General features: G+C 34.3%; 1 protein-coding gene across 4 annotated transcripts; it reads left to right on the forward strand.

The window, feature by feature from the left end:
- Window positions 1-407: 407 nt before the first annotated feature.
- Window positions 408-11,912, forward strand: LOC106075298 (uncharacterized). Of its 4 annotated transcripts, XM_056008205.1 has the most exons (8): window positions 408-566; window positions 1,667-1,851; window positions 1,888-1,949; window positions 2,674-2,751; window positions 6,220-6,425; window positions 8,703-8,877; window positions 9,809-9,971; window positions 11,777-11,912. In XM_056008205.1, the coding sequence occupies exons 2-8, from the start codon at window positions 1,677-1,679 to the stop codon at window positions 11,791-11,793; spliced, it is 876 nt and encodes a 291-aa protein (XP_055864180.1). In that variant the 5' UTR covers window positions 408-566; window positions 1,667-1,676; the 3' UTR covers window positions 11,794-11,912. The 4 variants fall into 4 exon arrangements, with proteins under 4 accessions (XP_055864180.1, XP_055864178.1, XP_055864182.1 ...); XM_056008203.1 differs by having other exon boundaries at window positions 1,667-1,949; XM_056008207.1 differs by lacking the exon at window positions 2,674-2,751.
- Window positions 11,913-11,918: the final 6 nt, after the last annotated feature.

Genomic DNA, 11,918 nt, shown 5'->3' on the forward strand with positions numbered 1-11,918 from the left:
ATCATTTTAATGAGAGAAAATTGTGAAGTAATTATTATCAGAAGTAATGGAGAGTACTGAGCAGGGTGCAAACCCTGCGATTCCAATTTGATAGAAATTTGATTTACACCTACTTTTGAAAAGATAGTGCGCCTAAAAAGTCGTCTCAAAATGTAATCTGGTGAAATTAGTTTCTAAAATGTGGACTCATATTTTAAAGAATATAAAGCTACATTTTTTAGTACAATCTTTTTGGATTGTCTTTCAAGAAGCCATGAGAATAAGAAAAAGGAATCTATAGACTCAGTTGCATTCAGATCTAAATGCCACGCCTAAATATCTATTCAAATAAATATGAAAAGAAATTCAATCGTACTTCTGTAAGCTCTATGCTTGAGAGGAGTACCCCTCCTTCCCTTAAGCACACTCTTAAACAAATGGCTTGGGCGTGTGTGTGTGTGTGGCAATGCCAGTTTGACTTCCGACAAAGTTTCTATAAAAGACATTGGCGTCTGGTTTAATTAAGACACGGGGAACGTTCGCTCTGCATCGTCTGCTGAAGCTTCGAACTAACAGACTTTCATTTGGTAAGCTTTCCCTTAGATTTGACTTAATTAGTTATCCTCTTAGTGGATCTAAATGAATTGTCACTGAACTTATTTTTTTTGTGAAAGAATTTATCAAATGAAAGTTAATTGAAATTACAATCACTTAGGAGAAAAAGGGCTAGTCTTTTTTTTTAAACAGACGTCTTCAAGCCTCTACTTTTATCCTGTAGATCTAACTCTCATTGAATAATTAAAAGAACAAAACAAAAAAAAAAAAGCCGACGAGTTGCAAGCCAAAAGGTGCCTTTAAAAAGTCTGTCAGGGAAATTGTAGGACTTTTACTTTTCGTACAAGTCTATAAACACGAACTCTAAACTAACAGAAAGAGACAAGGCCGGATTTAAGAATGTGGAGGCCTTAGTGCAGAATTTTTATGGAGGCCCCTACACTTTTTCGAAAGCTTTAATAAAAATCCTCTTATTAATAAAAATATTAATATTTAAAAGCATGTCATATTATAAAATACCTAATAAATCTAGTTTTTTTTTAAAGAAAGAATTTTATAAACTAATATGAACACAGAACTAAAATGTTATCTAGTTTCTGTGTCAAACCAATTAGGGCCGGAATTAAGGAATTGCAAAACTCAGGGCCTCATCCTTAAAATAGTCCTCCACATTTCAAAAATATTAAATTCAATGAAATATGCACATTAAACAACACCAGCAATAGTTGCCATTAGAATTTTTTTTTTATAAATATTTTTAATCAACGGGTGACCCGGATATTACGTGGGTGCTCGTAGTAGTGATACTCTTTAAAAAAAAAGATAGGCCTATTTGCTTTTCTCAGACTTAGGATAAAATTGAAAGACGAGATAAAATGATAATTTGAACATTTTAGGAGAAAAAAAACACACTTTTTAACGGGTATTTTTTTTTGTTACACCTTTTTAAAATATTTTTTTGGTCTTCTAATGTTATCAATGAAAGTTTATTTCTTTCAAATGATTGAAATGTCTGTTCAAATTGTATTTGTGTTTGTTGGGTTCGTTAAGGTATTATAGGTTATGAAATAGGCCTAGGCACGTTGTATGGTTAAGTCCAATAGTATTACAAACATTTGTCTGAATTCTACAGAAATTTCAACATGAAGTTTCTCACTGCACTGGTCCTCCTGATGGTGTCAGCTGTTCTAGGAGGCAGCTTAAAATCCTTGTTCGCAGAGATTGAGGAGGATCTGAAGGAGAACATGTTTCGGGAAGAGAAAGATGATCAGCCTGACGAAGACTGGGGCGACAAAAAGGATTGGGGTGAAATGAAAGGTTGGGGCGATAAAAAATCTTGGGACGACTTGAAAGGCTGGGGCGATAAGAAATCTTGGCGCGATCACAAATCTCGAGGCTGGGAAAACCGCAGACAGGTCAGTGGTCAAAATATCACCAAATATTTTCACCATACTAAAACAATTATTGCATAATTACACACCAACGCACTATGTATTATCTATCTATCTATCTATCTATCTATCTATCTATCTATCTATCTATCTATCTATCTATCTATCTATCTATCTATTTATCTATCTATCTATCTATCTATCTCTATCTATCTATCTATCTATCTATCTATCTATCTATCTATCTATCTATCTATCTATCTATCTCTATCTATCTATCTATCTATCTATCTATCTATCTATCTATCTAATCTAGCTATCTCTCTATCTATCTATCTATCTATCTATCTATCTATCTATCTATCTATCTATCTATCTATCTATCTATCTCTATCTATCTATCTAATCTATCTATCTATCTATCTATCTATCTATCTATCTATCTATCTATCTATCTATCTATCTATCTATCTATCTATCTATCTATCTATCTATATCTATCTATCTATCTATCTATCTATCTATTCTCCCTCTCCCCCTAATATAACAACGCTTTCCGGTGTATTACGAAATAAAATGCTTAAAATGTATGTAGACTTTTCAAATTGTATTAATATTAATTAAAATATATAAAAAAAAAAAAGATTGATAATTATTTATGGGTAATTGTAGATCTAACCAATTTATTGAGAAAAAAAACAACAATTCGAAATGAAATTGTGAAAATGTTAATGCTCATCTCATTTAGGACAGAGATGATGACAGTGACAGCAAAGAGAGCGACAAGGAATTAGTCTCTGACTTCAGAAGATATGTCCGCATGCAAGTAAGTTGAATGTAAGTAAGGTGAATGCAAGTAAGTTGAATGTAAGTAAGGTGAATGCAAGTAAGTTGAATGTAAGTAAGGTGAATGCAAGTAAGTTGAATGCAAGTAAGTTGAATGTAAGTAAGGTGAATGCAAGTAAGTTGAATGCAAGTAAGGTGAATGCAAGTAAGTTGAATGTAAGTAAGGTGAATGCAAGTAAGTTGAATGCAAGTAAGGTGAATGCAAGTAAGTTGAATGCAAGTAAGTTGAATGCAAGTAAGGTGAATGCAAGTAAGTTGAATGTAAGTAAGGTGAATGCAAGTAAGTTGAATGCATGTAAGGTGAATGCAAGTAAGTTGAATGCAAGTAAGTTGAATGCAAGTAAGGTGAATGCAAGTAAGTTGAAGAATGCAAGTAAGGTGAATGCAAGTAAGTTGAAGAATGCAAGTAAGTTGAATGCAAGTAAGGTGAATGTAAGTAAGTTGAAGAATGCAAGTAAGATGAATGCAAGTAAGTTGAAGAATGCAAGTAAGTTGAATGCAAGTAAGGTGAATGCAAGTAAGTTGAAGAATGCAAGTAAGGTGAATGCAAGTAAGTTGAAGAATGCAAGTAAGGTGAATGCAAGTAAGTTGAAGAATGCAAGTAAGTTGAATGCAAGTAAGGTGAATGTAAGTAAGTTGAAGAATGCAAGTAAGGTGAATGCAAGTAAGTTGAAGAATGCAAGTAAGGTGAATGCAAGTAAGTTGAAGAATGCAAGTAAGTTGAATGCAAGTAAGGTGAATGTAAGTAAGTTGAAGAATGCAAGTAAGTTGAATGCAAGTAAGTTGAAGAATGCAAGTAAGTTGAATGCAAGCAAGTTGAATGCAAGTAAGTTGAAGAATGCAAGTAAGGTGAATGCAAGTAAGTTGAAGAATGCAAGTAAGTTGAATGCAAGTAAGTTGAATGCAAGTAAGTTGAAGAATGCAAGTAAGTTGAATGCAAGTAAGTTGAATGCAAGTAAGGTGAATGCAAGTAAGTTGAAGAATGCAAGTAAGAAGAATGCAAGTAAGTTGAAGAATGCAAGTAAGGTGAATGCAAGTAAGTTGAAGAATGCAAGTAAGGTGAATGCAAGTAAGTTGAATGCAAGTAAGAAGAATGCAAGTAAGTTGAAGAATGCAAGTAAGGTGAATGCAAGTAAGGTGAATGCAAGTAAGGTGAATGCAAGTAAGGTGAATGCAAGTAAGTTGAATGCAAGTAAGTTGAAGAATGCAAGTAAGGTGAATGCAAGTAAGTTGAATGCAAGTAAGTTGAATGCAAGTAAGTTGAATGCAAGTAAGGTGAATGCAAGTAAGTTGAATGCAAGTAAGGTGAATGCAAGTAAGTTGAATGCAAGTAAGTTGAATGCAAGTAAGAAGAATGCAAGTAAGGTGAATGCAAGTAAGTTGAATGCAAGTAAGGTGAATGCAAGTAAGGTGAATGCAAGTAAGGTGAATGCAAGTAAGTTGAATGTAAGTAAGTTGAATGCAAGTAAGTTGAATGCAAGTAAGGTGAATGCAAGTAAGTTGAATGCAAGTAAGGTGAATGCAAGTAAGTTGAATGCAAGTAAGAAGAATGCAAGTAAGGTGAATGCAAGTAAGGTGAATGCAAGTAAGTTGAATGCAAGTAAGTTGAATGCAAGTAAGTTGAATGCAAGTAAGTTGAATGCGTATGTAGATGTCAAATCTGTGTAAAAATGAGATGTGCACATAGCTTGGTAACACAGATCTATGGGACAGAACTATTCGGTTTGAACGGAAATATTCTGAAACGAATTTCAACAAAATGGAAGAGAGGAAAATTTCACTGTGTAATTGTGTAGGACTTTAGGCTATATTGAGTAGCGTTTTACGTGTATTTCTGTAGCATTGTAGCCTATAGTGTGTAGCATTGTGTATCGTGTTACGGTGTTGCACTGTATATTTGTTAAAAAAAAAATGTAGGGACTTTGATATAAAAACATGTAATATACTTTGAAAAGACAATATCTCCTATATACAACGTATAGAGCGATTGTCTTTCTCTTAATAACAAAAGAATGTTACATTAAAAAACAATGGAACATTTTTTCCCCGCCCCCCCTCCCGAGAAAGAATGCTGGTTAAGCGAATGTATAAATCTACTACACTTTATAATATTCCAATGATAGACTTTTAGATCTATACTTAGAAGACACTGCGAAAATTTTTTTCTAAATATTAATTTATTAAACTCTTGAATCAATAATTCCTTATGTCTAGAAATTGCCGAAATCAAAAGTCCTTTCAAGCACGCGATAGTCCTTTAAAAACTGATGCTGGATTACAGTTGGATGTAGATTATATCTTATCTTATAAAATACAGACGTTACTTCAAAAAAAAAAAAAGATGATTATGTCCTACGAGTGTCCATAGGTCAATCTAGTCATGCATGTTAATCCATAACTTAAACTCTGCCAAGTCATTGGTTTTCCTGGCTGACTCATGCTACCCATTGTGAATATTTGTCAAAATGTGTCCTAGATTATGGGACAAGGACTGTGCCTTTATTTTTCTAAGTATTTTATTAGTCTTTGTTTTTGTATTTGAAGACTTCGGTGCTTTATGTATAAGTGATTTCTAGATATAGTTCTGTCGGCAAATTTACTTTTAATTTTTTTTACTTCGAAAAATTATAACTGTCAAACTAGAGTTTTCCCCGTGTGGCCAACGAGCTAGTAATTCTTTTCTCAGTGATACACATCAACTGTTATATCTAAAGGAAATCGTTAGAGACGTTTTTGAGATCCGTGTCCAGATTTCCCCCTTCACCTTCCATAAAGTTATGATTTGAATAGAGGTAGGCCTAGGCCCCTATTGTAAAACAGAATACTCAAGTGGTATCCTACTTATTAGAAACATAAATATATTTAGGAGCGTTAACCTACATCTTCGGCTTTTTTTAAAAAGCGTAATGCACTAAGTACTCCATAGTTGAATTATGCTTTGTGCGTAACGTAATATTGAAGAAATATAGCCTATAGATCTAGATCTAGGCTAAAGTTTAAAAAGTTGTTAGCTTTATTCACTTGGCTATAGAATGTACACTCTACTATTTCAATGCAGCATTCAGACGAGAATAAACAACTCGCATAAAACATTATTGGCTTCGGTCTATTTACTTAGTTTTAAATGTGGCCACTCCTTTTATGCTATCCAACATAACTTCATATTTCAGTGAAATTTTGTTTCTCTTGTAGATCTAGTCTTATGTTTGATTTTTGTATGGAACGATTTGAAAGGATAGCGTGATAGAGCACAAATCAAAATGAAAGGAAGAATGGACATTACACACGCCTCTCAGTGTTTAGGTTTTAATTTTGTATATTATGTTTCAAGCTAATCATAATTGTTTCACAATTAGATCTTGGTCCTAAATATGCTTTGTTATTAAATGTTCGCGCAATTTATCTCATAGACGTTTCATAATTTTGGGTTTTGTTGCCAACTCTAAAGGCTATGAAGGAGGCTGAAGAGAAAGAAGCCAAAGCAGAAGTTTACCGTCAGATGGAAAGAGTTCAGATGAAAAAATATCTGTCAGAGAAAATGGAAGAACTGACTGAGAACTTTGAAGCACAAAGGATGAAATTCGTCTTTCAGACCACAGTACACTTTCTGTCTCTGTGCCAGGGCGGCAGCAATGCTAAAGAAATGTTAGAAGAGTAAGTTTAAAATATTAACATTAAAAACAACACAAGAAAATGGTTCGTTGTAAAGCTTACTCTAGAGACGCCTTTCATAAAACCGAACTTAGAAGAAGATTAAAGCTCAACAATAGTTTAATAAATAAACACTAAAATTAAATAAGACTGGGGCTCAGGAAAACACAAGCCACAAAGATTAAATCATGCTTCTTAGTTCATGCACTGAACTGTCAGTGAACTGACAATACTCTTCTAAACCTCTAAACTACAAATTTCAATACTTTGATAGTCACAATGAACTAAAAGGAAATAAAAATAGCCTACTCTTTAAAAAAAAAACACCACAAAATTAAAGCTCAATACTGCAAGATTTATATCTCTTAATTACCACTAATAAATAAACTAATTGGTTACTTTTTTAAAAAATTAATTCGTATATTGTCTTCGACACTTAACAATTATGCAAAGTTTCAAATTGATCCGAGAATGGGAAGTGGGGGAAAAACGGGTACAAGATTTTTACCAGACAGAGTGAGTTATAAAAACAGTAGGCCTACATGACGTACATGTTATGTACTTGGAATCGCAACAAATTTCCAATTTTCCAGACATGAGGTCATTAGCTTCCTAAAGGAGGAATCGTCTTAAAAAAAACTTTTTAAAATGTTACTTGTATTACAAACAGAAGCGTGTAGAAAATTAAATTCGCGCTACTAAAAAGTACCTTTAAAAACACACACACAGTTTGTCTACACTGCCTTTATTTAGTACACCGGATACACCAGGCTAGCTATGGAGGAACTTTCTTTCTTCTTCTTATCTTATAAATTACTGACGTTACTTCAAAACAGAAGACGATTACTTCCTATGCGTGTCCCTGTGTCAATTTAGTCATGCAATGCTAATCAATGAAATAAACTCTGCTAAGCCGTTGGTTTTCTTTACTGATTCAAGCAACCCATTCCATGATCTAATAGCACTTGGGAAGAAGTAGCGTTTGTACAAATAAAAATCTCCAATAAGGATCAATAAAGCTTTCTTAGTCTTAAAAGTGGAAACCATGTGTCTAAGGGTCCCCGTCATTGGTCTGGATGAAATTAATTTTTCTGTATAAAAAGGTAGAAAATAGAAACAAAATCTACACATCTGTTGTTGTTTTTTTGAGGGTACTAGATATAAACCTAAGCGTACCGAGGACATTTGGAACAGGAGAGCGAGGTCAAGCACTCCGAGAAAAATATTAATGTTCCCTCAGACTTAGGTAGCGCGTGAATGTGGCAAGACTTTATGAAGAAATTCTGGTGATCAAATAAAGATTGCTAAGCTACCATTCTTTCGATTCACTTTTGCTGCGTTCATACAACATTTATGTTTACCAGAGACAAAAGAGTGTCGTTTTTTTAATAGACCGAACGCTATTTATTTGTACATTACAATACGTAGACAACAATAAGTAGCCTATAAATAAGATATTGACAAAGAAGCGTGTTAAAATGAGGTTCGTCGTACGATAGCCATGTTGCATTAGAATAGATCGTCTCGTGTATGTGCATTATTATATAGTCAATACACACGAAACAAATCTAACAAAATATCTCTTGATCTAAAACTGAGGCGGTCAAATGTGTGTTTTTTAGAGGCTGGTAACAATAATAAATATTTCAAAGAAACACATTATCCTAACAATAACTTCATCAATATTAACAATATAAACAATAATATTAACAATATAAACAAGTTTAATAAGTGAAATAAGGAAATATCATAACACTATGTTGGTAAATAAAAAAGTTTAGAAAAAGCTTTGCAATGTTATAAGTTTTGCATCTTATGGGAGAGTGTATTTGTGTTTTACATTTACACGCATCTCCGAATTTTTTTATAGACAATATCAATGATGAGAAATACGACGTTAATGAGTGGTAGTGACGATACTCTTGTACATATAAACCAGTTCTAAAAAAGGCATTCCATATCTCATCTTATATAATACAGACGTTACTTCAAAAATGAAGATGATTACATCCTACGCGTCATGCATTTAGTCATGCATCTTAACCAATGACTTAAATTCTGCCAAGTCATTGGTTTTCCTGGCTGGCTCAGGAAACCCATTTCATGCTCTAATAGCACTAGGGAAAAAGTAACGTTTGTACAAATTTGTCCTAGCATATGGAACGAGGAATGTGCCTTTATCTTTGTGTCTTTCTGAGCATTTCATAAGATTTTGTTTTTGTATTTGAAGATTATGGTTCAGTGTTTTATGTATAATTGCTACTTTACTTTCCATAACAGATTAGACGATGGTCAGTTGGGAGACAAAATGGTGATCACATTGTATGATGCATCCAGTGGAAATGAAACATCAAGTGGAAACGACACCGTTAGTGGCAACGAAACACTCAGTGGTAATGACACAATGAATAACAATGGCACGGTCCCAGACGACACGAATACTATGTTTGACGGGGTTTGTATCATTTTTGTTGTTTATCACTCTTCCTTTCCAGTCCCCCTTCTCCTATATTTTTTTTAGCATTATTACGGTATCAACACTAAGTGGACAGACAAGTTTATTATTGAGAAGATATAATCTAGTCCTAAAGAGCCCTATGTGAATACAATAATAATGTAAGGCTTGTCTTCGAGATTAATGAGGAGTGCAGTATTTCAAGTGTCTACGCAGTCCCAGCTGTGGATACAAAGAATATCAACGCAAGCACGTTCTGGAAACTATGATTTCAAACGTCGAAGAAAAGAAGAGGAAATGAAGGCATATCAAAGATGCTACTTTGACATGCTATTTAGATTAGATCTACTCCTACAAGAGGAAGTCTTCTTCGAGATATTATAGCCTTCAATCCTTATTCTCCAGCAATAAAGGGACAACTATTAAAAATAAACTTCAGACCATCAAAAAATAGTGTGATTTATTAAAGCAGAGGACTACATATCCAGAATATTTCAGAGTACGAAAGCTTACATTTGCTTTTAGACAAGTTAAAAATAGACTACATCTTGAACACAATGCCAAGAACAACAGACAACATTGCTAGACAGTCTCTAGAAATATTGGGAGCACAAAGCAAAACATGGTGGAGAATCAGGAGATCGGTAAACAAGAAAACAAAGATGGCAGGATGGACAATGACCCAAATGAGCAGAATTGCCCAAAACAGAGTCCGATTACGAAGTAGCCTATGCTTCAATGGGAGTCAAGAGGATTAAGTCAAGTCACATCTTCTTGACCAAAATGTAAGCACTGACGTCTGGAAGTTTCGATGAGAGTTTCCCTCCCAATTTTTTTACTTTTTCTACATAAATACATTTCTTTGAAATTATTTTACTTTTTTTTTTTTCAATACGAGACAACATGTTGCCAACTTTGAATTTCCCTACAGACACATCTGAAGTGGTTCGCTGAAATGGAGAAAGAAGCTAAGATCAAGTATCTCCTTCACGGCTACATGATGTCCATGTGCGCTGCTGCCCAGAGAATGACCGGGGAAATTCAAATGCTAGAGCTCCAGATTGATAACTGCAGAAAGAATGTCGGACCCTGTGGTAAGTATTTGGATGCGAATCAAAATAATGAATACAATAATAATATGTCGGCCCAATAGTATGTTTGCAATGCCTAGAAGCAATTTTTTGGTAATGTTCTATCCAATGAGCGTCTGGTCCTTTGTGGAGTTAAGACTCATCTTCACGCCTTACCAAAAGTGACTTAAAATTATTTTTTTTTAGCTTGAACAAAAAATAAATTCTATTTAAAAATTCGTGTATTTTTAATGAAATCTTTAACTCAACCCTGGACTTTATTTAAGGTAGGCCTAAACAATGCAGTTGATATTCGCCTCAATCCTCATAGATGCTCACGAAAACGTATAGTTAACAAAATCGATATACCGATTAAAAAAAAAGACTTAATCTCATTCAAATTTCTTTGGGTCCTTTTAAGTACAAAAAGCGAAAGGCTTTATACGACCCGTTGACAAAATGAGGACAAAAATATGTCGAATTAGCATCATAGCGTTTTTTTTTTTGTATTAATAAATATGAGTATTATTATGGTATCAATGTTTAAATAATAAATTGTTACATTGTTTCATAATTTAAGAAGGACTTTTCACGCTGTTTTTGCGAGAGATATCTGAAATAAGATGAATTCAAAACTCTTTTTAAAAAGAAGACATATAAATATGTTTTCTCCAGTGTGTCCTGTCCTATTTCCCTTGAATGACGTAAGCCCTATCATTGTTCTATTTACGTCTTTTGCGTGAGCAATACCAGGCTCGCTAACAGACGTCTTGCTCAAGACGATCAAGCCAATCACAAACGTACATGTTCTTGCAGCTGTTCTGACACTCTTTGAGTCCTTCCTACTCCTACACTGTGCTCCTTTTATTCGGAGAAACTGTGCGTTGTAGACCCCAGGAAAATGAGTTTCTGAATATCAGTGTAAGAGAACGCTTGGCGCCGGACCCCACTACTAGCTTGCAGTGTACCCTCTCTATTGTTAAGGGGGGACGCAAATGTTAATATTTTGGTCTAAAGGGCGTCACTGGTAAACGTTTGAAAAACATTTATTTAAAATGTGCTAAAATCTCATGATCTCAATAGATCTATATCCTGTGGGTTTTTGCTACAGTGGCTCCAAAATAAGAGGAAATGGGAGGGGGAGCTGAGTGTTTAAATTAAAAAGTAAATGTTTCAACCAAAAGGTACCTATCCTGGGAGCCTTGATTGAGCATGATCTATGGGGCAGATGATGTAAATGATGTTTTATTATGAAAAGAGCATCAAAAAATCACACGTACAACAATACCATATTTAAAGGAACTTTTTGAACCCGCTCTCTCCTAACTACGTCAATTCGTTGTCGGTACAAAAACTCGTTCGTACCTTAATCAGTCAGACTATATCAACGCCACCAAGATGCCTGTGTGTTGTCCCTGAATGAACTCTATATGTTGTGCTTTTTCTATTTATGTGAATGTTTCTGATGTGTTGTCTTTATATGCGATAAGAGTCCTTGTAATCAAAACAAATTTGCATAAGGATTTATAAAAAGGTCTTAGTCCACGGTTAACAAGGGTGTAATGTGGCCAGCACAATGACAAACCACATTTACTTTTCCCCAACTAATGTCAGGTACCCAATAGAGGTAGGTGTGCTTCGATATGACCTAAAGATTTCGAAATTAAAAAGCCCAGGTTTCACCTGGATTAGAACCTGGGACCCCTCAGTTTGGAAGCCAAGCACTTCATTACTCAGCCACTGTGCCTCCACAAGTCTGAGAACCATTGCTTTATTATGTAATGGCAGATAACGTTATACAATTAATGATTTTTCTTTATCTTCATCAGGAGACCTCATGCCTTAAGCTGAAGTCAAATAGTTGCATCAAGACAAGAGAAGTTTAGTAAATGACCACCTATCTAAATGAATGGTCAAATAGGTTTTATTTTGTCACAATTAAAACAAATTTTTTGAATTTTACAATCATTT

Source organism: Biomphalaria glabrata, chromosome 13, assembly GCF_947242115.1.
Source record: "Biomphalaria glabrata chromosome 13, xgBioGlab47.1, whole genome shotgun sequence".
Classification (NCBI taxonomy): domain Eukaryota; kingdom Metazoa; phylum Mollusca; class Gastropoda; family Planorbidae; genus Biomphalaria; species Biomphalaria glabrata.

Coding starts and splice junctions, on each gene's coding strand:
- LOC106075298 (XM_056008203.1), top strand. CDS start 1,677: ATGAAGTTTCTCACTGCACTGGTCCTCCTGATGGTGTCAGCTGTTCTA. Junction 2,752..6,219: donor GAAGATATGTCCGCATGCAA/GTAAGTTGAATG, acceptor CCAACTCTAAAG/GCTATGAAGGAGGCTGAAGA. Junction 8,878..9,808: donor CGAATACTATGTTTGACGGG/GTTTGTATCATT, acceptor ATTTCCCTACAG/ACACATCTGAAGTGGTTCGC.